This window comes from Lolium rigidum, chromosome 4, assembly GCF_022539505.1.
Source record: "Lolium rigidum isolate FL_2022 chromosome 4, APGP_CSIRO_Lrig_0.1, whole genome shotgun sequence".
Lineage (NCBI taxonomy): Eukaryota > Viridiplantae > Streptophyta > Magnoliopsida > Poales > Poaceae > Lolium > Lolium rigidum.
Window position 1 is genome coordinate 210151863 of NC_061511.1, and position 26934 is coordinate 210178796.

Genomic DNA, 26934 nt, shown 5'->3' on the forward strand with positions numbered 1-26934 from the left:
AGATTATTCCTTAATTAAATACTAAAATGTAATCCTAACATTTCTCCTAATCTTTGTTTGTCCTTGCGATCGATCATCCTGGGAATAATCTTCCCAAAAATCATGTGGGAAAATAGATAAGAAATGTACAATATGCCATGAAAAACTCCTTCCGAAAACCCAGTGGGAAATAAGGATAAAATGAAATAAGTTATCAATGCTTGTACTGTTATTTCCTCGTTAAAAACCTTACATGAGAAACCATTAGGAAAACTCACAAAAAAGTGCAATAACAAAGATTTGACTATCTTCAATAGGTTATAACCGGGAGATTTCTCCCCTGAATCTTGCAAGTCATGAAGTCTCCTCGTACCAATTTCATGTACATATTTATGAAACAATGAACTCTATAAGGACATGGTAAACAAATCAGCAAGATTATCACATGACTTGGACACTTTATCTTTCCTTCTTTCTGTAGCTCATGTGAAAAAAACAGCTTAGGAGCAATATGCTTTGTAATATTACCCTTAATTTAAGTCGCCTGCATCTGTACAATACACGCATCATTATCTTCATAGATAATGGTGGGCGATTTCAGAAAATCAATCCCACTTAAACTTTGGACAAAGTTCATCACTCTGGGAAGCCATACACATTTCAGTGATGCTTCATAAAAGAAATTATGTAGCCACCAAGGTTTGCTTTGTCGACTTCCAAGAGAATGCTGTACCTCCATGTAGAAAGACATATTCAGTCTGTGATCTAGCATTATGGAAATCTGATAAGTATCCAACATCGTAATATCCCCACCATGGTTCTCTCTTGATTTTTTGGATACAACAAACCAAGATTTTTGGTACCCCGAAGATATCTTAGAATATTCTCGAATTCGGATTGGAGCGGATTTTAATCGGTTTTGGATTCCAATGCGGATATATCAGACTGCGGATTTGAATTGAAAATGGAACATCATTGGATCGAAAACAAAAATAGTCGGATATATACTCTCATCATTAGTAAGTTATAGTTCTTGCAAATTAGAAGAGGGATTTTAACTTTCAGTCTTGTGTAGTTAAAAAAAAAAAGAGACACAATATGCTAAAACTTAAGCATTGGTAGAAATTTAGAGCTAAAGAGGGTTGCCAAATGAATTTGGTAAGTCAATAACTACTTACATTGTGAGATTGTTCTTGGCTTTTAACTAAAATATCAGATTATCCGGTTTAAAACATTCGAATTATTCTAATTAAATTTTGGATAATTCATATATGCATGCTATTTGCTATACCATATTACCGTATCCGGAGCACCATTTCAGAACCGGATATTCTTATCCGATGGATTCTTAAAATTTGAATATGGATACCTCAAAACGGATTCGACGCTGGTTCGGTACGAAAATTATCCTATCCGTTTGTATCTAGTTTGCTTTAAAATATCTAAAACCTTTTATATTTATGAACACGCCACATATATACATGTCTGAAACACGGAATTACCCTATGGCATATCGCCTATATACACGGGAATAATCAGAATAGTGAACTGAATAATGTAGGCAGTGTTAGAGATGGTGTATAAGTGCGTCATGAGGGATATATACAGCTAATTTCACATGTATCTTCTGAGGTAGTCGACCCGGGTGGGGTGCTTGAGCTTCATGAGCGCCTTGAGCTCGTACTTGCGCACCATTTCTCTGGAGATTCTCAGGTTTCCGGCGATCTCGCTCAGTGTTCGCCTCCCCCTACCATCCAGCCCAAACCTCTGCCGGATGACCACGCTCTCCTTGGGCTTCAGCGAATCGAGCTATATCACACCAACATTCATCATCAACTTCGAGCTCGATCATATGGACCAAGAAGCAAAAAATCATTAAAATTATTGATGGTTCTTGTGCTTACGAGGTCGTCGATGGCGAGGCGGAGGAGGCGGTTGTGCTTGTGGGTGTCGACCCCGATGGCGTCGCCGTCGGTGACCTCGTTGATGAGCTCCTCCTGCGTGACACGGTTCCGCGAGTGGAGCGAGTAGGTCGGTCTCGTCATCCGCACCACGTCGCGGTACCTCGCCGGAGACAGCCCCACTTTCTTCATCGTCTCCTCGTCCGTCGGCGCCCTGCCGAGCTCGAAGGACAGCTCCTCCCTCGCCCTGTTGACCTCCTGCCTCTCCTGCACGACGCAATCAGTAGATTCAGTATTAGAAATTTCTTGAAACTGATGAGCAGAGCGTGCAATGCTCCACTGAAGGTTGAGCACATTTGTCGTTACCGATTCCATGGCGAAGGGGAAGCGGGTGAAGCTGGAGAGCGTCATGGCGCGGACGACGGAGTGGCGGATCCAGAAGAGCGCGTAGGTGGAGATGCGGAAGCCGCGCTTGGGGTCGAAGCGGTCGATTGCCGTGATGAGCCCGTTGGCGCCGGCCTGGCACAGGTCGGCGAACCGCTCGTCGCCGGTCATGTCCGGGTAGTACTTGTTGATCGCGTACAGCACCAGACGCAGGTTATGCTGTAACCAAGCAGTGACATTAGCAATTCAGTATACATATGAAGTTTCAGATTTTTCCATACTTCAAAGTTCAGCGTTTAGCTCATTGTTGCAACAGTACAGACTAACGTTAGTATGATCTAGGTACCTTGATTAGCTTGTTCCTGGCTGCCCGTCCGACCTCGCGGCACCGCCGCAGCCGCTGAACCGGCATGTTCATGGCCTCGGCAACCTCGACGTCCGTCGGCTCCCTCTCCAGTTCGTTCTGCAGGTTCTCGTGCACCTTCAAAATCGCCTGGAACATGTTCTTCAGTCAGAGTCAGGGCCTCAACTTAACTGCTGTTCGATCAAATCAACAAGATAGAATTGGATGGTTCAGGGACACAATCACACAAGCGAGTGACTACCTTCATGGGCTGCACGATCTTGAAGAGCCGGGCGCTCTGCGCGGAGGTGAGCACAGGCGGGATCTTCATCCGCCTCCAGTCGAGGCTGCCCATGTCCGTGGACACGGCGTGCTCCCTCAGCAGCGCCTCCTCGAACCCGCGCTCTTCGCCCACCTCCTCCTTGCCGGCGGCCTCCCTCATCTCCACCCTCTTCCCCAGATCCATTCGTCGCGGCCGCTGGCTCTTCACCACCACCTTCCTTATCGGGATCGTCGTCTTGGCCGCCGCCTTCTTCCTCACCTTCCTCTTCTTCTTGGTGGCCTTCTTGGTCTGGTCCAGTTGCTCGTCTTCCACCAGGGTTGGGCTCAACTGGTACAGCGTCTCCAGCGCGGCGGCTACCTCGTTGTAATCCGTGCTGATCCCGGCCGCCGCCTCCTCCACCTCCGCAGGAGGAAGGAGCTTGGCCGCGGCCGTGCTCTGCTTGGACGCGAGCGCGGAGCAGCTGGTGGCGGCGGCCGGAGCGCGGCGCCGGCGCGGCTTGCCGGCGCCGGCGATGGCGAGCACCGTTGGCCTGTACCGCCGGCGCTGGCTCCCCGCCGGGAGCGGCCGGCTCGGCGTGGTCACGGTGGACGTCATCGGCGATGATCGGGGTCGATCGGATCGCGGTAGCTAGAACCGTCTGGAATGTGTGAGCTCGGCTGGGTGTTGCGCGCGCGTTCGTGTGGAAGCAGTGCGACGCGATGCTGGCCGGTCTCCTTGGCTTGGCGCCATATATGGCCAGGCGAGCAGCCGGACACGTACGTCGGCGGTAGGCGGAGGAACGGCGGCCACCAGCCGGCGCGGGGCGATCTAACGGACGGGAGGCGTTGCAGGTGAGGCATCGGACGGTGAGGAGGGCGGAGTCGTGGAGTGGGAGCGGCGCGGGAGGAGGTGCGTGGATGAGGCGGCCGCCACGTGGACGAGCGCCATAAGATGCACCATATTCCTGGGGCCATGAATCCAGGGCCTACAGGGCAGACGGACGTGGAGGCGCCTCGTGCAGAGTAAGGCAGAGAAAAACAGTGCCGTGAGAAAAACAGAGTGGCCGTGCCCACGGGAAATTTTGTTCCGAAACGATGGAGAAATACGTCGAAATTTGAGCGCCACAAAGCATGTACAGTACTGGATTGACACATCGAGTTTGACTTCAAATTGTCCATGTTCTCCTTGGAAAAAACTTGGCTTTTTTTCCTTTGGAAAAGTGGAAAAACTTGTCTTTTTTTCGGTTGGTAAAGTGGAAAAACTTATCAAATGTCAATTGTGTGGAAGTGCAAGTGCAACCTGTGGATTTTCCGTCGTATTTTTTTAATATTAAAACACCTATATGATCCATAATAAGTGTTGTATTAAATTAACAATACTTATTATGGATCAGAGGGAGTAAAACATTAACTTCAATTTACAAGGAGACACACGGTGTACTTACGGTGAGTCCAATAAGTGAGCCAGCGGCAAAACCATCGCCCTAAGCTGGTCATAATTTTAACTAGTAATGTGCATATGTTACTAGTCTTACCTTCACAGGTCGCGTGACTGTATGGGCTGAGGCAACTAGAAATCATAGATGTTGAAGGAAAGAACAAGTATAGTAGGAATCCCATCACCATGTTGGCAAGGTATCGTATATGGTCTCGAGCTCCTGAAAAAGGTATTTTATGGCGTAGTGGAAACGGGGCAAAAGTAAAGATTTGGAGAAATAATTGGATCCAGGGGAGACATGAAAGCCACCACGAACTTGACAAACTCGAGAGTTAGACGAGTAGATAAGCTTAATAATCACAAGGACTGATCATGGAAGGAGAACCTGACAATAAAAGTATATCTGCCTCATGATGCCGACGAAATAATCAAATTTCGCCTACCAAGAATTGGGAGGAGGATTCATATCTTGGATCCCAGGAAAACATGTCATGTTTAATGTAAAGAATTCCTATAATTTGGCTCCCGATCTCATATCGATGGGGACACACGTCTATTGCATACTATTTGGAGTGCTAATGTACCTCCCAAAGTAAAAATATTCACCTAGAAGTTATCTACTAAAAGCTTAGCAGTTTAGGTAAACAAAAGTAGAAGACTCCCCAATGTCATGTACACTTGCAATATTTGTCGAATGGAGAAAGAAACTGGAAACCATGCGAGTATAAATTGCATACAGGAAAAGGCTCTAAGGCAAGGTCTGTGTTGAATTTCGGAACTACCACATGAATCTGAACTTGTCTTTATAGGAAATAAGTGGGTCCTTGTCTTGCTAGAAAAAATGCCCAAAGAAATGAGAGACAAACTAACGTTCATTTGGTGGAGAGTGTGGCATCACAAACATAACATAATCTTTGGCGAAGGTAAAGCTTCTATCCAAAGCTCGATCAATTCTTTTACAGTTATTTAGGTACCTTACAAAATTTGAAGAAAGGAGAGCTCGTAGTGGATAGAAATGGAAAAGAAAAATAGACCAATTCTAAACATTGGTGACAAGGTCCAAAATGCGGTACAAGGTAAAACAAACTGGGAAAAACCATGTGATGGATGGATTAAATGCAATGTTTATGCAAGTTTTCTAAAGGAAGAGAAGAATGGTGTCTTGGGTGTGGTTCTACGGGATCACATGGGTAACATTCGACAATCAGCTTGGGATGGCATCACTCACTGCCAGTCAGCAGTAACGGGAGAAGCTATTGCATGCCTCGAAGGAGATTGGGACTTGCAAATCGTACTTCAAATCTTATCATTGGAACATATTGTTCTTCAGTTTTGGAGTATTTTATAGAGTTGTGACCGATCTAAGGTGTGTTTCATTGCGAAGGAATTCAACTCGTTGAGACCACCAGAACGACAAATGGCATCTCTAAAGTTAGCAAAACTTGTAATAATGTTGCTCATGGTTTATGCCAATTTAGTCGTAATGTGTTGTGTTGTGGGGTGTTACAAGGTACGGTCCGTCCTGCGTGTCGAAAGCGGCCTTGGATGACTGTAATTAAAACAATGTTTTTTTTGGTTAATACACAACACATTTTTAAAAAATAATTAATAAAATTATTCTCAAAATCAACAAACATTTTCTCACAATAAAAATTTGTTTTCGAATTAAAATATGGCCATTCTACTAAACAAAGATTTGTAGAAACTTGTCACATGCTTTATAATATCAACCTCAAGTCGCCACCTCCTCTCCATTTCTATAAAAAAAATGATATTCGTCTCTTCTAGCTTTTGTCATGAAATATTTAGTATTGCCATCACCCAAACAACAATTCCTTGTCCTTGTACCGTTTCCACCACTTAATTTCCTCCTCCCTCACGAAGCTATATCTGGCCCTATGAGAAAAGTGCTAGAATTTCACTATCTTTATCTATTTCAACCACCCATGAGCAAGAAAATCCATCATATATATGTTCTCTATAAGCACTCTTTGTATTTATGTTCCAATCTTGAGAAAATCGTTCTCAAAGTTCTCAACCTCATCTTCCACTCATCTATGCTTCTAAGGTGCACAATAGGAATATTAGAAACAATTCTACAAATTTCATCCAACCCAAGTCTTGAAAGCTATCAAAGCTCAATTTCAAATCCCGAATTTGTTATCATTTCATTCAATATCTAAAATAAAGATGGAGCCAGATCAGTCTACCCTAGAAGGCTACACAACCCCCAATCTTGCTATCACTTCACTAGAACATTACACCTGCATTTACAATAAGTGACCCCGGTGGGCATCGAGCTCACTGATGGCATCGACGTGCAACAGACTATTGTGACTATTGTGTCCAGCACTATGTTGGTAATGCCACGTCTGCACCATGATCAACATTAGGGTTGTACAGGATGCCGAAAGGTTTTGGCTCTCGGTGTCTATTGCATCTTAGATATATATATACCTAACAATCGAAAAAATTCAAACAATCTTAATGCTAATTGGTGAGATCAACCCAAGTTTTGAATGGTTATAAATTGTTCATAGTAATTTTTTCTCATTTATTAAGTGATGTATTTTGCATTACACTTAGCAAAACTAAATACATTTAAATACTGCTAAAATTTATGATACTATGTTATAAATTCAATGTTCTCTCATTGCAAGTACCATCTATGATACATTCAAATAGTGTATCGAAAGGATAATTATGTTAGTGTCTGAGACATTTTCTCTTAAATGAACATTCATTAAGCGGGGTTTCTTATGAACGTAGAAAAAAGTAGCTGAAATCACATGCCTCCATATATCACTTTGTGACACTTAGATGAATTATAGTTTATATGTATGTGTTCCTGTTCAATATTCACTAGTATCCTTCGATATATTTTGTGAAGTACTCCAAAGTGCCACGTAACAAATATCTCGGGATAGGTTAAGTTCTAGATAGTAGGATTAATTAACTATCATTCACATAGCTAACAAAACATTATAAAGTATGTCCCTTTAAATGATTTTTTATAAAATAAGCTATCAGGGTATTAATGATAACTATATACTCAAAATAACTTTGTACTCAACCTAAAACCGTAATACCGTACAAATGCTATTTCTGTTGTTTTGATTTACAATCCACTGGGTATGAAAATGAGCTAACTCAACCTAGCACCCCTCAGAAGTGGCTCCAAACCATCTACACCTCCTAATAAGATTGGAGGGGGAAACTCCATCGGAGCTGCCGTCGGAGGGATCTCCAACTTCTTCAATGTCTTCCACATCAACATCATGATGAAGGAATAGTCTACCTCTGGACTATGTGTTTTTAGCAGTAGCTTGATCTATTTATCTCTTGTTCTTCATAGATCTTAGTACCATATGAGCTGACCAACATGATTATGGTCATATATGTAATTCCTATATGGTGGATCTTTATTCTATGATATTGTGATATGAGATTGGAATCTATTATGTGATGTATTGATAGATGCATATTATGTACCATGTTCTTAAGTGCTTGTTCTGATCCAACTTGTATGCAAGAATATGTGTGGATAGATGTGTGTATTAGATGTAGTTGCATGATTTTAGTTATTGAATATTGACAACAAATTTATGATCTATTATAGTTCTACATTTTCCTTTGCTACCTCACTAGGGAGAAAGTGAATGCATATTCTATGTTTACTTAATCACACACAAAACCCGAAAACAACTATCTCTTTACTGTTTTTGGCAACGGTAACGAAATCGGTAATCGTTAACTGCTCGCTCAGCTTGGGAGTAGCAATTAATCGAAATTCGAACGATTAACTGATTTAGTCGGTCGGCTATTAATTGGTGCAACCTACACAAATTAGCACTTAAAACAATTTGTATAAGAAAAATAATAGTATATGAGCCTCTATATATCTGTCCTTACTTCTCTGGAGCCTAAAATTCCAGAAAAATATGTATGCTTCTCCTCCGTGACCTAATCTTCAAAGTCACGAGAAAATCAGGATCCACTAGCCAAAGCCGCGTTCCTTTCTTTCACTTCTTCTCCTCTCACCTCTGAAGTTTATCTTCTCCCACCACCTACCTAGGGTACGACCCCTCTTACACCTCAACCACCTAACCTATTGAAGGCGTCCTCGAGCTCCTCGACGAGATCCTCAAGGTGGTCGATCTCCTGTATTTGAGGTCTCGGCAACTACGAGTAACTGGTTTGGGAGAGCAAGGAACTAGTTGCCAACAGTGGAAATCGAGCTACTGGAGGCTGGAATCAAACGGGAGCTTCGCAAAACCTATTGTATTGGGAGGGGTAGCGCCTGTACTAGCGATATGCATTGAAATTTTTGTAACTTTTTTGATCAACTATATTAGTTAATCGGAAATATACCTAGTAATCAGACTTTCGGACTGAATACTCAGGCTCAAGGATTAACTCAAGCGATTAATGGTAATTGAGACGGCCGGGCCCCTAGTAGCGATTAATTGGCCTAGGAATCGCTGAATCGGCCTATTTTTGAACAGTGGTTTTTGGTTAGTTTACATTGCTTATTTACTTTACTTTAATTTTACTACTCCCTCCGATTCATATTAATTGACTTCAATATGGATGTATCCAGAACTAAAATGTGTCCAGATACATTCATATTAGAGTCAATTAATATGAACCGGAGGGAGTACATCTTTTATCTACAATTACTAATACAAAACCTTGTGCCTGACAACCACACGGTGGAGTTGGGGACATAAGGCAACACTTTGCTTTGCAGGATTGCTAGAAGAAGAGAAAAAGAAACACCTCTGAGTCAATTTCTTTTTTTTTTCTTATGAAACACAATATAGACGCAGACACTCACAAAAAACGTACATACACTCACTCATATGAACACACACGCACACCCTACCCATATGAGCACATGGGAGTTCCCCGTCGCTGAGGATGCACCCACAGAGCCGACTAGGACATGGCACATCACGTAGGCCTGAAACTGAAACTGCCCCTGATTTTTTTTAGCAAGCTTAGCCAACCAATTCAGTCCACATTTGTTCGTAGAATTTCCGTAGCCACACCTTTCAGTTAGTCTAGCTTTATTAATGCTATTATGACGACGAAGAACTGCTTGGTGGTGACCTCTAGCTACCGCTTTTTGGTAAAAATAAAATCAACAAAGGACTCATGGTGTATCCTTTTACAAAATCAAGGACTCAACAGAATGCCCTTGAAGACTATTTGTAGCGACGACGAAGATGTAGAACGATACACGAACACTACCTTCCCATTAAGTGCTTAAGTGAACATGTTGAAACACCTAATCAAGTTGTTAACTGCTCATATAAACCTATACACCATATATACACAATACCCAAAACCCCAAGAAAATTCTTGAAGTATCACTCTGAGTTGGATATCTTAAGATACTAGTTTGAACATATGGCTGCATGCTAAAGTAAACTTGTGTTGAGAATTGTGTCTCGGGATTTGCTAGCTGAGAACTAATTTCATATTCAGTCAAATTCTACATCATTTAATTTGCATTGTGATTCGTGTTAGTCATGAGTTGCAACTGAAATTTGATAACATCATGTGACTGAGAATGACATTAGTTTTCAATCGACTAAGAAAGAGTCACACCCTTGTGTCTCATATCCAAAAGCAGATGCTTCAGAGTTAGGACTCGTGGCTGTTATTGAGGCCTAGATACTTGAAGCACAACTGCGTCTTCATTAGCCACACCGGGACAACATCGACATTAAGGGTAACCTCAAATTGTCAAGACTAGCCATTACTGTTACCCGATCCATATCCTTGCCTCGCAAGTACTCTTTGCGGATATGGAAACACTTTATGCAATTGTTAGTTTCTTCAATTCGCGTGTTTACAGTGTCGTACCCTAGGGAACTGAGCAAAATTGACAAGATCCTTATGATCTACATTTTTGGTTCACCCCTCCTCTCATTTATCCAATCATATTCATTCAAAAGAAGGACTTAATTTGGTTTGCGTGAGCACCAAACACACCGCGGGAACTCAACTACAGTGCAGTGTTTGAAAGATTGCTGCACTAGCCAACTGTACCAAAAATCCGAACTGATGAAAATAGATTAGACAGTGTATTTATATTTAACACTCTTCCTCACGTCTAGGATATATTTTAGTCATTATCGTGGGTTCGGTGTAGGCCGCATAATCTTTTTTCTTTATATTTTTATAAAACTGCGTGTACGATAAAAGATTGCTGCATTAGCCAATTGAACCAAAAGTGCGAACTCAGAGAGAGGGTCGGCCACTACACTGTAACACTCCCCTCATGTCTATGCTCCTATTTTTCTTTTGGAGTCTTGACGTGCGCAGCGGGAACAAGGGCAGGCCGTAATATATATTTTTATTGCTTTTCTTGGGTATTGAACCCTCAACCTCTGTTTTCAAGTTTAATGCACCTAACCAATTCACCCATCAGTCCGAACTGATAGAGATGGTCGGTTAATACACTCGAACACCCCCCCCCCCCCCTCACGTCTCTGGTATGGAGATGGTACACAACCACCGCCATGGCCGCGGCCACCACCATGACCGCCGCCACGGCGACGCCCTACCCTTTATGGTTGGCGTCGAGCGTTGTCGTAGCGCTGATCATGACATCGTGGAGTTTGGTCGTAGTTGTCGTAGCGCTGATCATGATGACGTGGAGCTGGGTCGTAGTTGTCGTAGCGCTGATCATGATGACGTGGAGCTTGGGTTGTCGTAGCGCTGATTATGGCGACGAGGAGAACGACCGCGCTGGTGGTGGCGACCACCACCATGATTGTTATGGCGATAGCCACCACCATTGTTGTCGTAGCGCTCATCATGACGTGAGGCAGCGTGCACCGATGATTGGAAGGAGCCCGAGGACTGCCCCGACTCGGACAACATATGCTGCCTATAGTCATAGACAGTGAGTTGGTTGCACACATCGGCGAAGGAGGTGCTCGGGTTAGCGTTGACAGAGGCGACGAGGGCGTTGTATTCCCCATCAAGACCAGGAAGCACATACTCATTGATCTCTTCATCGCTGATGACACGACCTGCAGCAGCTAACTCGGAGGCGAAACCTTTCATCTTGGAAATAAAAACTAGGGCGGTGAGTTCAAGTTTCTTTGTGTTGGCGAGGGCTGCCTGCAGCATACCAATCCGAGCTCAAGATTGGGCGGAAAAAAGACCGACAACAGCAGCCCAGATCTCAGCGGCATGCTCTAACCCAAGAACATGGGCAAGAACATCTTGAGACATACCTTTGTGCAGGAAACTCACGACCTTCTGACCCTTGCAATCCACAGGCCATAGGCCGAATTGGGAATCTTAATTTTCTTCTTTTCTTCATCCTCTACCTCCAACGTTTTCGCGGGCGCGGGATCGGTGCCATCGAGCAGCCCCATGACCTGCGCGCCTCGCATGGCCGGGAAGACTTGTGCTTGCCAAAAGAGGAAGTTTTCCCGGTGTAGTTTTTCTGTTGGGGAGGAGGCTACCATGGAAGGGCGGGATAGAGGTTGAAGACGATGGCCTTCTTTTCTTTTCTCGCTGTGTTGTTTTGGTTAAGTTGGTATTGGGTGTTTCTCTCGATGGATGTCAGGAAGAGGTAACTCTGATTACTATGAAAGATTGCTGCACTAGCTAACTGAATCAAAACTCCAAACTGATGGAAAGAGACTAGGTAGTGTATTTATATTTAACAAGGTTAACTTCACCGGCACGATTGAAGTACACGATCCTAACATAGTTTCAAATTCAGTCAACGACGTGATCGCTAAAGGGCTTGAACTGCCCGGCATCGAGCACAAGCTTCCTCACGGACGCGACGGCGCCAATGACCCCGACGGCAGTAAACACGAAGACGATCACCACATTGGCAACGTACACCAGGGATCTCCTAGGCGGTGCCAGCGCCACGTTGTACATGACGACGGGGAGCACAAAGTCGAGCGGGATGAACCCGACGGCACCGACCACGCCGACGATGTCGCCGAAGAACGGCAGCGCCGCCGCCACGAACGCGCATGCCGCCACGTACCCGGTCCGCAGCGCCACGCGCGGCACCAGGTTCCGCCGCGAGAACCTCCCGTGCGCCGCGTCCGCCGACCGCTTCTCCATGATCTCGTACGCCACCTGCGAGTACACCAGCGCGATGGCCAGTAGCTGGAGGAGGACGAGCACCACCGAGAGGCCAAGCAGCCACGTCGGCGCCAGCGCGGGACCCTCGTCTGGCATCAGGCTCTGCAGGGCGTTGGACTGCACCGCGTTGCCGAAGGCCCAGTAGCCGGAGATGGCCGACAGGTAGAATGTGAAGAAGACCACGGCGTAGCACATCGTCAGCGCCTTCACCATCTTCCCAGCCGCCGGTGGCGCCAGCGTGGCCTGGATCTCCGGTAGGATGCCGTTGCCGAACACGGTGGCCAGGATGGAGATGGAGAGGAATGCGTCGAAGGTCTTCACGGAGTTGGACGGACTCAACGAGTAATCCTTCACAGGAGCATTGCTCGACATACCTATCAAAATTCAAGAGCTGAGATTGACATGATTTCTATACCTATCAAAAATCAAGAGCTGAGATTGACATGATTTCTCTTTATGTGTTCAACATACCTATAAAAGATATTTCTCTTTATGTGTTCTTAACTTCTTATGAAACATCAACTACAACGTATGCGTGTGAACATGTAGACATGCTCCCTCCCTTCCACAAAAGAAGGTGTACACATTTTGCAAGTAGTTGGACATTGTAAAGTTTGCCCAAATTTTTAGACAAAACTAACAACCTCTACAATGTCAATCAATCTTAGTAGATACTGTACATCATTAAGTATATTTCATTGTACGTCGTGGAGTATAATTTTTGACAATTTTTTCAATAAACTTGATCAAACTCTATATTATTTTAACTTTGAAAGAAAATTCTACATCTCGTTTTCAGAAATGAAGGTAGTATGTGATCTTCAATAGATTTCTTCTTCTGACCATCTCTTTAAGAAACATACATGATCATTCAGAGTTTGTGTGTACCTGCCCGGATGCAAGCGCCGGAGACGAGAATGGTGTAGCCAAAGCAGAGGAGCAGGGAGCCTAGGTTTATGTAGCGCAGCGAGTGGAACGACGGCATCTGCGAGAACAGAGCCAGTACGACGGCCACGATCATGATGAAATGGTACAGCTTCAACGGGCCAACTGGCGTCAGGCTCGTGTACATAATCTGGGAAAGGAAAATCACTTAAATTAGACGTGCTTATTAAGCTAGGGAAAACATTTATTCCCATCTATACATCATTTTCTTTCAGTTTTTTTGGCACGGTTGGTTTGTCCATGACATCAGGGCGCAAGTTCAGTTTTGGACTCTTGGTTGCACGTCCCATGTTTGGGGATTGCAGGAGGGTGCGAAATAAAGTTCATAGGAGCTCGGTTTTAAGTAAATTTACATATGAGTTTCTGAAAATCAAACCATGTGTGGTTAAGTATATATGTGTGTACCTGTAGACAGTTGCCGGCGATGAGGATGCTGCCGATGGTGATCCCGGCGTTGATTATAGTCTGCACGGTGACAACCAGGTAGAACACCCACCCAGATCCTACCAAGATACACAGTATACAATCTTAATCACCGCGGATTAACCATGCTGCTAATTAATCGGCACATATATTAATTAGTACTACACGACAGTTATGGTATGTACATACCGAGCACATCGGCGGCGAGCTCCCGGAATCGGATGTGGCGGCGGCCGGCGGCCTCGCAGTGGTCGAGCACCCTGGACATGAGGTAGTAGGTGTAGAAGGTCACGGCGGCGACGGCGGTGAGCGCCGTGAGGCCCACGCCCCAGCCCATGCCCCGGAGCGCGTACGGCAGCGTCAGCACCGTCGGCCCGACCATGGCCGTCGTGAGGTGGAACCCCGCGTGCCACCACGTCCCCTTGGACTCCAGCACGAACGCCGCCCCGGCGTCGCCCGCCTCCGCAGCAGCCGCCGCCGCCGCCTTGTGGTCGCCGGCATAGGAGCAGGAGCCGGCGTAGGAAGAGGTGGGCGTGCCGTGCCCACTCGCCGGCGAGACGAGGAACGGGGTCAATCCGGTGTGGGTGTGGCCGGCCATGGGATCGATTCTTGGTTCCTGGTCGATCAGCTTTGCACCATGCGTATATGTATGGAGTGCAATTAAGAGCGCGATTAATGGCTGCCAGGGATCTGGGAGGTGGAGATCATGTCAGATTATCCTGTATTCTTGCCGGATCGCAATCTATACATATTCCAGCTAGGCTGGATGATCAACGGAGGCTTTGACCTTGCAGCAAGCTTGGCAAACTACAGCAGATCCAGCACTAGATACCAACCGTCTGATAAAAGTCAACACGCCGAAGCTTGTTCTTTCTTTTCACCAGATACACTACTCCTGGCTGCGGGGCTGTGTGCCACACAAGCTCAGCTGATGTCATCTGCTTATCTTTTCCTTGTTTTTTTCCTGGCTAGTTAAAATTTTCATTTGACGTACTGGCGTATGTATAACTAGCTCTATTTTGGACATATTCATTTTGGCTCACGGGTGCATTTGAACCCACTATGTGGAAACACATTTTAAAGTATTAAAAAATTCTGAAATAAATTTGTGCATTTATATCTAGCATTGTATGTTGGCACACAAGTTTTCGGAAAAAAAACATTTTTTGCGTCCCATGTAAAAAAGATAAATTTTAATGTTCAAAACATGACTATTCACAGGACATTTTTTTAAATTTTTTATATAGACCACATAAAATGTTCGTTTTCTCGGAAAACTTGTGTGCGAATATAGGCTGTCCATAAGTACACGTGAAATTTTATCTGATTTTTTTAATTTTTTTAATATTATTTTTCTGCATTTTATATAATAGGTTCATACGCACCTATGTGCCAAAACACCACCTCCTCTATTTTGCTACTATGTGTTTGTACGATAGGTGTTCTTACTCTTGTGTGCATCCTAAATAATACACAAAGATTGGGTATAATTGTTTTATATCATCCTGATGTAAGCTTTTGATTTAACAAAATGTCTCTTATAAAAAAAGGACATTGGCTGCGAAAACTGCCTTTGGCACATAAGTACCAGTGCTCATGGTTCTTTAAAATCATATTTTTTGGATTTCAAAACAACTGAAATTAAATACCTAGATACATATAAACATTCCGAAGTTACGGTAGTAATTTTGGAGAAAAATATGTTATATTTTGAGCTATACAAAAAAGACAAATTTTTGACAAATATATGCCACAAATTTTGTTTCCTGTAGCTTAAAATACAATGTAATTTCTACCGAAACTTCGCACGAGTATTCAGAACATGTATATGTATTCATGGAATAAATGTGATGATTTTTTGATACGTAGATATAATTTTTTTAAATATTTTAAAAACTAGGAGCGCTGGTGCTCATTTAAATGTGCACCAAATCCGCTTCCCATTGGCTAGCTCCTCATTGTACTAGTACAATCTTACTAGTAAAAAATTGTATTAACGACTATAAAAATGTCCTAAATGATAAAAACCTACAACGAACGCTTCTTGTCTCCTGTAGTTGATCCAAGAGTGGACCGAGCCACGTGTTAAGGACAATGAAGGGTTTGTATAAACTGTGGAGTGCTTGGATTCATCATTTCTTCAAGGGAGGTAGTGCGGCCATTAAAGTTGATAATAACGTTGATCATTACTTGCAAACGAAAAAGAATTAAAGAAAGACGACCTACTATCACCAATGTTCATTAAAATTGTGGCAGAATGTTAGCATTACGATTGAACGCGTAAAAATAATTGGCCAAATTGAGGGGTAGTTCTACACCTAGTGAATGGTTGACATCTATCTTTTAATATGCTACTGGTACTTTTTTATGCTCACGTCCTCAAAAAGGACGAGAGCTTGAAGTTGATACTATCAACGTTTCACTAACACTCTTATATTAAAATTGCTTTACATCAGAGTGAATGTTTCTAAGCCCAAGATGCGGCCATCCAGTACGTTGAATTATTTGGATGTGATCAGAGCCAGTTTCAACTATCGGAGACTAACAAAAGAACACGTTGAGGAAGGCATTGAGAAAAAGTTAAGTGGATAGAAGGAAAATCTACTATTGATTATCATTAATTCAGCACTAAACAACATGGTTATGATATGATCCTTTCAGCTGTCAAAAGGAGTCACTCATAGATTGGATTACTTTGGATCACCGTTCTATTGGCAAGGCTATAGCAATACATACAAGAAACACCGATGGTGTAAATGGAATGTGGTTCCCGTCGGAAAGATCAGATGCTCTTGGTATCCACGAGCTTTAAGTAAAAAACACACCCCCTTCTTGGTAATGCCATTGTATTTTTTCATCATGACGAGATCAACAACCATTTATTCTTCCAATACAAGGTTGAAGAATTCTGCCAACATGGAGTATATTTCAAATACCACCTATGTTGAGTAAAATCTATATTTTGTGAAACATGGTACTTACGCGGGCGCTCACAAATACGTGCGTACACTCAACCATATGAAGGGACACCATATCCCTATGAATCTCTCCAAGAGATTGGGACTGAAAGAAGGATCCAACGGGTCTTGAGATTGGCGAAATCAAAACAATCGCCTCTCTAATGTCGCCCCAATGAAAAAATATTCGCTTTTATGAGACATTAAAGCGCTAAAGCTAGGATTTGATCTGTGATGTTGACAATCTAACCACGAATTGCATAACTTGGAGCTGACTACTAGAAGAAATATTGGATGAATATTTCTAACAAAAAAAAATGTAATATATGGGCCGGTGTGGTAGAAGCAAGAAATGGATTCAGTTGAAGGCATGGTCGCTGAAGAGCTTGAACCGCCCGGCGTTGAGCACAAGTTTCCGAACGGAGGCGATGGCGCCAATGACCCCGACGCCGGTGAACACAACCATGATCACAAAATTGGTTATGTACACCAGCGACCTCCTAGGTGGAGACACGGCCATGTTGTACATGACGACGGGAATCACGAAGTCGAGCGGGATGAACCCCACAGACCCAATCACGCCCACAATGGCACCGAAGAACGGCAGCGCCGCCGCCACAAACGCGCAGAACGCCACATAGATGGTCCTCAGTGCCAACCTTGGCATGAGGTTCCGCTGTGAGAACCTCCCTTGCGTCGGGTCTGCCAGCATCTTCTCCATCACCTCATACGCCACTTGCGCGTACAACAACGCGATGGCGAGGAGCTGGAGGAGGACGAGCACAACGGCAAGGCCGAGAAGCCATGTCGGTGCTAGCGAGGGCCCCGTCTCGAGCATCAAGCTCTGCATGGCGTTGGACCGCACCGTCTTGCCAAAGGCCCAGTAGCCGGTGATGGCCGGTAGGTAGAAGGTGAAGGACGCTACCGAGTAGCAGATCACAAGCGCCTTCGCCATCTTCCCGGCGGCCGGTGGCGCTAGCGTGGCTTGGATCTCCGGCAGGATGCCGTTGCCATACGCGGCAGCTAGGATGGCGACGGAGAGGAAGGCGTCAAATGTTTTCTCCGACTTGGAAGTGCTCAGCGAGTAATCCTTCGTCGGAGCATTGCTCGAGAGACCTATCATGTAGAGATTGACACGCACTTTTCATATCAGATTATGTTCAGAAACACCAAATACAACCTCAGTTCTAAAATGTATGTTCAGAAAGCTAAATTAGATTTTTTTAAAGGTTTGCATTTCGGAATGGATGTAGTGAAACATAGACATGAATTCATGATTTGTGTGAGTGCATTACCTGCCCGAATGCAGGCGGCGGAAAGGAGGATGGTGTAGCCCAAGCTAAGGAGCAGCGAGCCGAGGTTGATGTAGCGGAGAGAGTGAAATGACGGCATTTGGGATAGTAAAGCCAACACGACGGCGATAAGAAGGATGAAATGGTACAGTTTCAAAGGGCCATCAGTTCTCAAGCTCGAATACAGAATCTGCACGCATTATTCATATGTCAGACAAATATTTTGACAAAATTAGGAAAAATAGCCTTTAAGCAGGTAAATAACCATGTAAAAATTGTAACCAATGCAATAAACACCAAATTTCAGACCATGAAAAAAATACCAGTGGGAGCACAATTTTGCAGTAAGAAAACATAATACTATATTATCCAATGCAGATTTATGTGCACGAATAATACTATACTATCTACTTAATCAACTTTCCTAGAAAAAACTACTCAATCACCTCGACACAGTTGGCGGCGAGCAAGATGCTGCCAATGGTTGTTCCGGTGTTGATTGCAGTCTGCACGGCCACCACCAGGTAGAACGCCCATCCAGATCCTGCAGAAAAACATGCCGCTCATCTGTTAGTTAGTTCATGCACTTACCATTTGGGTACACAAACTCTCCTTATTTTTTAAACTTGACTTCGATCATCAATTTGACTGCAAAATGTGTACTGTGAACTATTGAAAGAAATTCCGAACGCTATATTTTCGTCTGTCAAATCCAATCGCAGGAGATTGGCATATCACTGATGTTCATGCAGTATAAAATAATCATTCATATAGTAGAAAATAATTGTTAATAAGATTGAAAAAAATGTTCATAAGAGAAAATTGTCCGCACAGTCCAAAATAGGAAAAGTTGTGTCTAAGCTGGGACTCACCTACATCTCCACACTATTTGGAGCTTCACTTTTTTTGTTTCTCTCAAACTATAAAGTATACAGTTACAGTATGTAATAAGAATATTTTACATAAAAAATAATTTAATATATTTATATGGTAATAAAAAATCCGAACTATTTCTGCACATTTCAGTTTAAATGTTTTGGTGATCTGCAAAGCTTCAAGTTCTTATATATTTTCTATTTACGAGAAGTTGCTACAATAGATAAGGGTGTACGTGTAGGCATGGGTTTCATTTTCGCTGAGATTTCAACTCGTAATGCACTGAATTCCAGTAATTTCGGTGGACACCGAAATAATTACCTTTCGGCCAAAATATTTCAGTCATTTCAGTAATACACATGGCCAAAATATTTCAGTCATTTCAGTAATACACATGGATCTAAAAAATATTCAAAATATTTTGAAATTTCTGAATATTTTAATTAATTTTGATAGAAAATTTTACTCTTTTGGCCGAAATGAAAACCGAAATCAGTGAAATTCACTGAAATTTTTCAGTGATTTATTAGGGTTGAAATTTTTTCCGAAACTGAAATTTGAAGCCATGCGTGTAGGCGAGTGCATGCTCAGAAATCACACAAGTATGGCGATGAAGCAACTATGTAGCATGTGTTGTCTTACCAAAGATGTCGGCGGCGAGGTCTCGGAATCGGATGTGGCGACGGCCGGCGGCCTCGCAGTGGTCTAGCACCCTGGACATGATGTAGTAGGTATAGAAGGAGATGGCTCCAAGGGCGGTGAGCACCCCGAGCCCCAGCCCCCAGCCGATGCCCCGGAACGCGTACGGCAGCGACAGCACCGCCGGCCCCACCATGGCCGTCGTGAGGTGGAAGCCCGCGTGCCACCACGTCCCCTTCGACTCCAGCACGAACGCTGACCCTGCGTCCGCCTCCGGCTTGCCGTCGACGGCGCCGGGCGCGCGGCGGCGTGTCGCGGCTTCATCGGCGACGGCGCCGGAGGCCATGGACGAAAGGGAGAAGGAGGCGCGGTGGCCCGTCGACGGCGAGACAAGGAACGGGTTGCCTCCGCTGTTGTCGGCCATGGATCCTCCCTTCCTTCCTTAGCTGCTTGTGCAACCACGCGCGCCGGCTCGACGTTGCCGGTTGATGTTGGTCCGTCACGGCCGCGCCACCATGCGCATGCCGCGAGACGCTGGATGGTTTGCTCACTGGTCGCTGCTACTACTTAAAGCTTGCTCTCCTACGTGTCACATGGATCGAGGCAAGACTAGATCACACCACATGGAGAGACAGCTTCAGGCGGCTAACAACAACAGACTTACTGGAAGTCAAACACCGTAGAGATGACGGCTTGCAGCAGCTTCTTGTTTGCATAGCTAAGCTTCCTTTGTAGTTTTGTTTTTCGAAACGGAGGCAAATTAAGAAAAAGTTGCTTATTTTTTAGGAGAAAACCGAGCGAAAACCTACAATGACAGTGCCAAGCTCATACCAACAGCACACCCACAAGAGAGAAAACATCGAAAGAATGCAACCTCTAAACCAACTAGAACCGACACCCAAAAGCACAACGTCCCACTAAAAGGACATGACAACCAAAATGAGTCCAACAACTAATCAATCGGCCCTCTTCCTTCTTATGCTCCTGGTAGATAGATATTTTCCTGAGAGACTTCTCCACCCTCCTAATCATATCCTCTGAGGCCTTTCCCGCCAAGACGCAGTCAATGTCCTTGCCATATCCAGGGCTTGCCGCCTCCAAACTAGCGAGCAAGCCGCAAATCTCTTTTGCAAAAAGAGCCTCAGAACTAGGCGCCAACACTGCTCCATAGTCCAAAGAGGCGAGGGACTAGCAAGGTTCCAACTGTGGTGGCGGGGGTGTCATGGCCACCTCCAAGGTCTCAAAAGAGCATAACGCCAGTGGAAGCACCGCAGGAGAATCACCACGCAACTCATGTCGCTCTGGCGTGATCTGCAACACCGGAGCCAAGGTCTTGTCTATGCCCTCGCTCTTCGAGGCAGCCGACACAACAGGTTGCAGCGACTGGCCGGGGCTGCCACGAGGAGAGAAACAGCTGTAGAGATATTCTTCCTCGACCACAGATGACTTCTCCTCAACGGAGCCAAGTGCAAGTGAAACCTGCACGGTGGCGAGCTCATGTCCACCTGAAGAACATGCCTCCGTCGGCTCCAAAGAATCACCAACATGTGCCAACAACAACTTGAGGCTTGCCACCTCCTCACGGAGGGGGCGAGTCGCCTCCTCGACGCGCATAGCAACCAACTGGGTGAGCTCCATGTGTAGCAAGGAAAGCTGGCACTAAAAGGGGGAGTCCAAACTGGCGTTGACATTGAACTCCTCACAATACCTTGGAGAGGGCCCTGGCGGCGATGTTGTAGGAGACGACGAGTGGCACACGACCTTGACCCAACTCCGGGACGCCGATAAACGACGTGGCTGTGCGGGCGGAGAGCGGCGCCGCGAACAAGGAGCAAGTGCGTCCGGAGAACGATCACGACCGTACGGAGAGCAAGAACGAGCGGCAGGAAACCGCGCACGGCAGAAACACTCACGATGACCAGGACGGTGACAACAGATGCATCTGAAGGGCGCACGACATGAGCTGACCTGGTGGTCACGCTCAAGGCACCGAAAGCATCTCCCACGAGCCCAACGCTTGAAGGCGAGGCTACGCTCAAGGCCCTCCTTTCGAAGCAAAGACGATGGCTCACGGCTGGAGCTGCGGCCCCGGCCCGCCTGTACCAAGTCTTCCTCATCTCCACGAGCGTTAGCGGCAGGAGCGAGGTCTCCGAACGACTCCGTTGGCGCCTCCGCAACATGGCGTGCATCGGTGGTGCCGCGAACCAAGACAGAAACAACGCCTTTGGTGGAGGCCAACGGCGACCGCGGAGCCAACTCTTTATCATCGTCGTCGTCATCGTCTGAGCACAAAGAAACAACCCAAAGCAAGCTCGGAGATGTCAGCGCATCACCAGCAGGATGGGGCACGTCGGCAGGGTCACTAGTTGCCTCTACAGCGTGCGGATCATCGAGATATCTTACGGTGTCTACACAGTTAGATGATACGGGAAGAAATATTTTTCCAACATGGATAACAACGTGATCGATTGGCCCTCTTTTGCCATAGCAGCATTTTATTTCATTTGTTGAACACTTGAACACTTTCCTAAAAGTATAATTTTTATTAGTTTGCAATAACTGGATTTTTACGCTTGTATGCATCCTAAGTATGCAGATAGTGTAAGGCTTGTTTCTCCTAACCCGAAAAAAGCAGCTTCTTGTTTGCATTGCATGCAGATGCAGCAGTGAGAAAGAAGTCAAAGCTGACCTGTTCTGTTCTACATCCCCAAATATATATAAGCTTTTTTGACAAAATGACATACTGTTATGTCAAAATCAAAGGGCATATGTCAATTTTCTATTAAAAAATTGCACGGCTGCGTCAAAGTGCAATCAAAGGGTATGTGTCATGTTAAAAAAAAACTCAAGTAGATATACACTGATGACTACTGCGTGCCGCACAAAACTGATCACCGTAGTCAGCCTAGTACGGACGAATTGCCGATCGAACGGATAGGCGCGGTACAGAGACAGGCGTGAACGTATCATCATATTTCTTTCTAAATGATCTCACAAAGAAACAGACAACAAGTTTTGTTTTTTTGGATTGATATTCTAGGCTGTTAACGCTAGTATGTATCATCATAAGGCACTTCCCATACTGAACCCTAAAACCAACGGCATCATGACTCTCTCGATGGAGTACTATAAATATATTTCCAAAATGAATCGTGCACCAGCAACCAGTTTCAATTGGTCTGAGCACTGCCTTAGGGAGAACAAGCAACCTGGAGAAACATTCAAAGTACAAGGGTCCAACTACAGATCATAGGCCGGCATTTCAGAGACCGAGTCCTGATAACTGAAACAAAATAAAAATGTGTGGAGTGTCAGCACAACACTGCCCACTTCAGAGACTGAATCCCTAACGGCTGAAACAAAAGTCTGTGGAATGTGGCAACGTGCTTGTACTGCAAACTTGTTATAAATTACTAAACCGTAGATAAATTCCTTTCACCCAGTAGTTATTAATATATGTATGACGTGTCAGCTCGACTCGAATACAAGGATTGGTCTTCAGCTTCAACCATTTCATCATCATATAAAAAAATAGTGGCTTGGTCGATTCAATTGTTTCAGCTTCCACCTTGCCCATGTGCCAAAAACATTGACTAGGAAAAACACTAGTGTTGGTCTTCAGGCAGGAAAAATAATACTTTTGATTCAGCAGTATATACAACACTAAAACATCTCAAACAGCCGTGTTCCAAACAGATAAACACTTCTGATTCTTGAGAACCGGGTACAGGCCTATCATACAAAGAAAACCAGGGTTGCATTTCAGATAGCAAAGTGGACACACACATCAGCCACCAAGCAGGAGGTGGTTTAGGACTTAGGAGATGATATTTACAGTTCTAGCAGGTAGAAAGATTCTACCAGTACATTAGAAGCCCATACAGACAAACATTCCAGTGCTACCTATGCTGAGGAAAACTGTATCGAGAGCATATGTGGTAGATGAGAAAAACATCATAACAGGAGACACTTGAAGCTGCCCAGATGATTAGCAGATATATCCAACGAACATTGCAAGTAACAGGACTGAAATTTGTGGAAATAGGTTGGACGAGTAATAGTGGTAGCATGTAGTGGCCTCAATTTCTGGAGTATTGCGGCTGCTGCACACTCACACAGATTGTAGTCGGGGCATGATTTAAAAAGCTACTTCATACCAGGGTGGCAGGGTCCAAAGAGTTTACCCCCATAGGCAGCTTATGGGTGTAGTAAGATGGAGGATACCCCGTATCAAACGAGGAAACAACACCATAGATAAAAAGCTAACTTATCTCTTCAGGAAACAACACCATAGATAAAAAGCTAACTTATCTTTTTCAGGGAGGAACCCGACGAAATCAAAAGAGAACCCGACGAAATCTTCTTCAAAAGAGAACCCGACGAAATTGTCTTCAAAAGAGAACCCGACGAAATCTTATTCAGGGAGGACCCGAAGAATTATACTCAAGGAGGTGTCGAAGAATTATACTCAAGGAGGTGCCGAAGAATTATACTCAAGGAGGTGCCGAAGAATTATCCTCAAGGAGGTGCCGAAGAATTATACTCAAGGAGGTGCCGAAGAATTATCCTCAAGGAGGTGCTGAAGAATTATACTCAAGGAGGTGCCGAAGAATTATCCTCAAATAGGACCCGAAGAATTGTCCTCAAAGAGAACCCGAAGAATTGTCCTCAAATAGGACCCGAAGAAATTTTCCTGAAGGAGGAACCCGAAGAAATTTTCCTGAAGGAGGACTAAAGCTAAGATTTGATCTCTGATGTTAACAATCTAACCACGAGTTGTTTAACTTGGAGCTGACTACTAGAAGAAATATTGGATGAATATTTCTAACAGAAAAAGATGTAATATATGGGCCGGTGTGGTAGAAGCCAGAAATGGATTCAGTTGAAGGCATGGTCGCTGAAGAGCTTGAATCGCCCGGCGTTGAGCACAAGTTTCCGAATGGAGGCGACGGCGCCAATGACCCCGACGCCGGTGAACACAACCATGATCATCAAATTGGTTATGTACACCAGCGACCTCCTAGGTGGAGACACGGCCATGTTGTACATGACGACTGGAATCACAAAGTCGAGCGGGATGAACCCCACAGACCCAATCACGCCCACAATGGCACCGAAGAACGGCAGTGCCGCCGCAACAAACGAGCAGAACGCCACATAGATGATCCTCAGCGCCAACCGCGGCATGAGGTTCCGCCGTGAGAACCTCCCTTGCGTCGGGTCCGCCATCATCTTCTCCATCACCTCGTACGCCACTTGTGCGTACAACAATGCGATGGCGAGGAGCTGGAGGAGGACGAGCACAACGGCGAGGCCGAGAATCCATGTCGGTGCTAGCGAGGGCCCCGTCTCGGGCATCAGGCTTTGCATGGCGTTGGACCGCACCGTCTTGCCAAAGGCAGACAAAGGCCCAGTAGCCGGTGATGGCCGGTAGGTAGAAGGTGAAGGACGCTGATGGCGCGTGATGACTACTTATGGGTGCAGTAAGATGGAGGATACCCCGTATCAAACAAGGAAATAACACCATAGATAAAAAAAAGCTAACTTATCTTTTGGGCTATCAGCAAATCTAGATCTCTCGACCTGCTCATCTTCCAATGAATCCTTCTATAACCAGACCCAAATAGAGACAGAGGAAGAGTCTGTATGTATCACCTGGTAAATCGCTCGCTCGTGGCCGCAATCCATCATCCATCCGGCCATCTCGTCCCGGGTCGCCGACCGCCATGACAGAGCTCCTCCTCTCCTCGACTCGACAAGTAAAAGTCTGAACGAAAACCAGACCCAAATCTGAACGAAAACCATCAATCCTTCTATTTCGAAAGGCCAGCCTTCTCAAATCTGAACGAAAACCAGACCCAAATAGAGACAGAGGAAGAATCTGTATGTATCACCTGGTAAATCGCTCGCTCGTGGCCGCAATCCATCATCCATCCGGACATCTCGTCCCAGCTCGCCGGCCGCCATGATGGAGCTCCTCTCCTCGACAAGTAAAAGTCAAAGTCTAAGTCATAGTCACACGCGCTAACCACACGCGGTATGTCACCACGGGCATGTACTTATAGAGGCCAAGAGGTTAGAGGGAAAAGAGAGGAAGCATGCTTTGAATCTTGAGGTGGGAGGTGATTAGATGAGATGGTATGACCGATCGAGATGAATAGAGGAGAAAACGAGGTGTGTGGTTATCTGTTGCTTGTGGGAAACGATGGGTCACTGTAATAACTGCTGCCTCAACTGATTTTGGGCTTCCCCTCCTAATTAGTTGCTAGTTGTTTCCATCCATGAATCGCTCTGTGTGTACTCGGTTTGATTCAGCCGTTTTTCTACAGTCTTGTTTCCTAACAGTACGGCTGAACTTCCCGCTCTGTTTCGATCCATGAATCGCTTTGATTCATCCGTTTTTCTGCAACTGTTTTTGTCTTGTTTCCTAACAGTACGGCTGGACTTCCCGCTCTGTGTGTATTCGGTTTGTTCCCTAATGGGGTTGGTTATATATACTTGCTTTGCCTCAATCATTTCCTCTTTAATTATATGTTCAATTGCATGCATCTGGTAGGTTTCCTCTGGTCAATTGCATGCAAGCTACAAGCTCTAATCGATCAGGATAAGTGAATTTTCCTGTAACATTCATCATGCCACACGTGAATAGGAATGAGCTAGAGAAATTCATAACACCGGCAATTTTTGAAACAAATATTCATCCTAACATATAATTCCAACTTTTTCTTTTCACAATTTACTCATTGACTTGTTCAGTTTACAACATAGACACACGAGTAAACCTGGAGCGACTAAGCTACCAGGAGCCAAGGAACATGTAAGCCTTCCAAGCTAATTATTGCAAGCCTGGAGCATAATCGTAGCCTCAAATTCCAGTCGCCGCAAGCACATTCACAAGCCGACTACCAGGGCACAAATATTACATGTTACTAGTTGCTTACCATTCAAAACAAGAGGAAACAAGCCTCAACTCAAATAATTGTAGCTGAACGCACACGGTTGTTTATGCACAGCTAGCAATGATCAACAAAAGATGGCACAGGTGAAACACAACCATCAACATACAGCCTCATATTGGCTTTTCTCACGTGTACAATGCAGGCTCACAAGTGGTCTTGCAAATTTTCAACTACTCTGACCTGCCTTCTCTGTCCTCCATCCTTTTCGATGTCCTTGACAAGAAGAAAAAAAAAAGAGTGGTCAGAACAACATATTTAGCAAAAATAAATTTACAAAGTTTCAACTTAATCGACAAACGAGACGGCAGCACCGCAAAGCTCAACCAAAAGGGGAAAAAAATCTGCCACCTATTAGCATACCACAACATATATCAGTCCTAAACAGTTTCAAGATTTACCATGGCAGC

The 26934-nt window shown here is 44.9% G+C and overlaps 3 protein-coding genes across 3 annotated transcripts; all 3 read right to left on the reverse strand.

Annotated features, from left to right (window-relative positions):
- Positions 1 to 1418: 1418 nt before the first annotated feature.
- Positions 1419 to 3584, reverse strand: LOC124706959 (RNA polymerase sigma factor sigE, chloroplastic/mitochondrial-like). Its single transcript, XM_047238619.1, has 5 exons — positions 2870 to 3584; positions 2611 to 2757; positions 2247 to 2483; positions 1884 to 2147; positions 1419 to 1788 (listed from the first exon to the last, which is right to left on the reverse strand). Exons 1-5 carry the CDS (start codon positions 3482 to 3484, stop codon positions 1594 to 1596), a joined length of 1458 nt encoding a protein of 485 aa, XP_047094575.1. The 5' UTR covers positions 3485 to 3584; the 3' UTR covers positions 1419 to 1593.
- An 8312-nt stretch (positions 3585 to 11896) lies between these two features.
- On the reverse strand, positions 11897 to 14402 carry LOC124648159 (probable GABA transporter 2). Its single transcript, XM_047187960.1, has 4 exons — positions 13994 to 14402; positions 13787 to 13884; positions 13325 to 13511; positions 11897 to 12810 (listed from the first exon to the last, which is right to left on the reverse strand). The coding sequence occupies exons 1-4, from the start codon at positions 14400 to 14402 to the stop codon at positions 12053 to 12055; spliced, it is 1452 nt and encodes a 483-aa protein (XP_047043916.1). The 3' UTR covers positions 11897 to 12052.
- Positions 14403 to 17017: 2615 nt separating this feature from the next.
- On the reverse strand, positions 17018 to 19992 carry LOC124648160 (probable GABA transporter 2). Its single transcript, XM_047187962.1, has 4 exons — positions 19572 to 19992; positions 18500 to 18597; positions 18057 to 18243; positions 17018 to 17877 (listed from the first exon to the last, which is right to left on the reverse strand). Exons 1-4 carry the CDS (start codon positions 19990 to 19992, stop codon positions 17120 to 17122), a joined length of 1464 nt encoding a protein of 487 aa, XP_047043918.1. The 3' UTR covers positions 17018 to 17119.
- Between the last annotated feature and the right edge of the window lie 6942 nt (positions 19993 to 26934).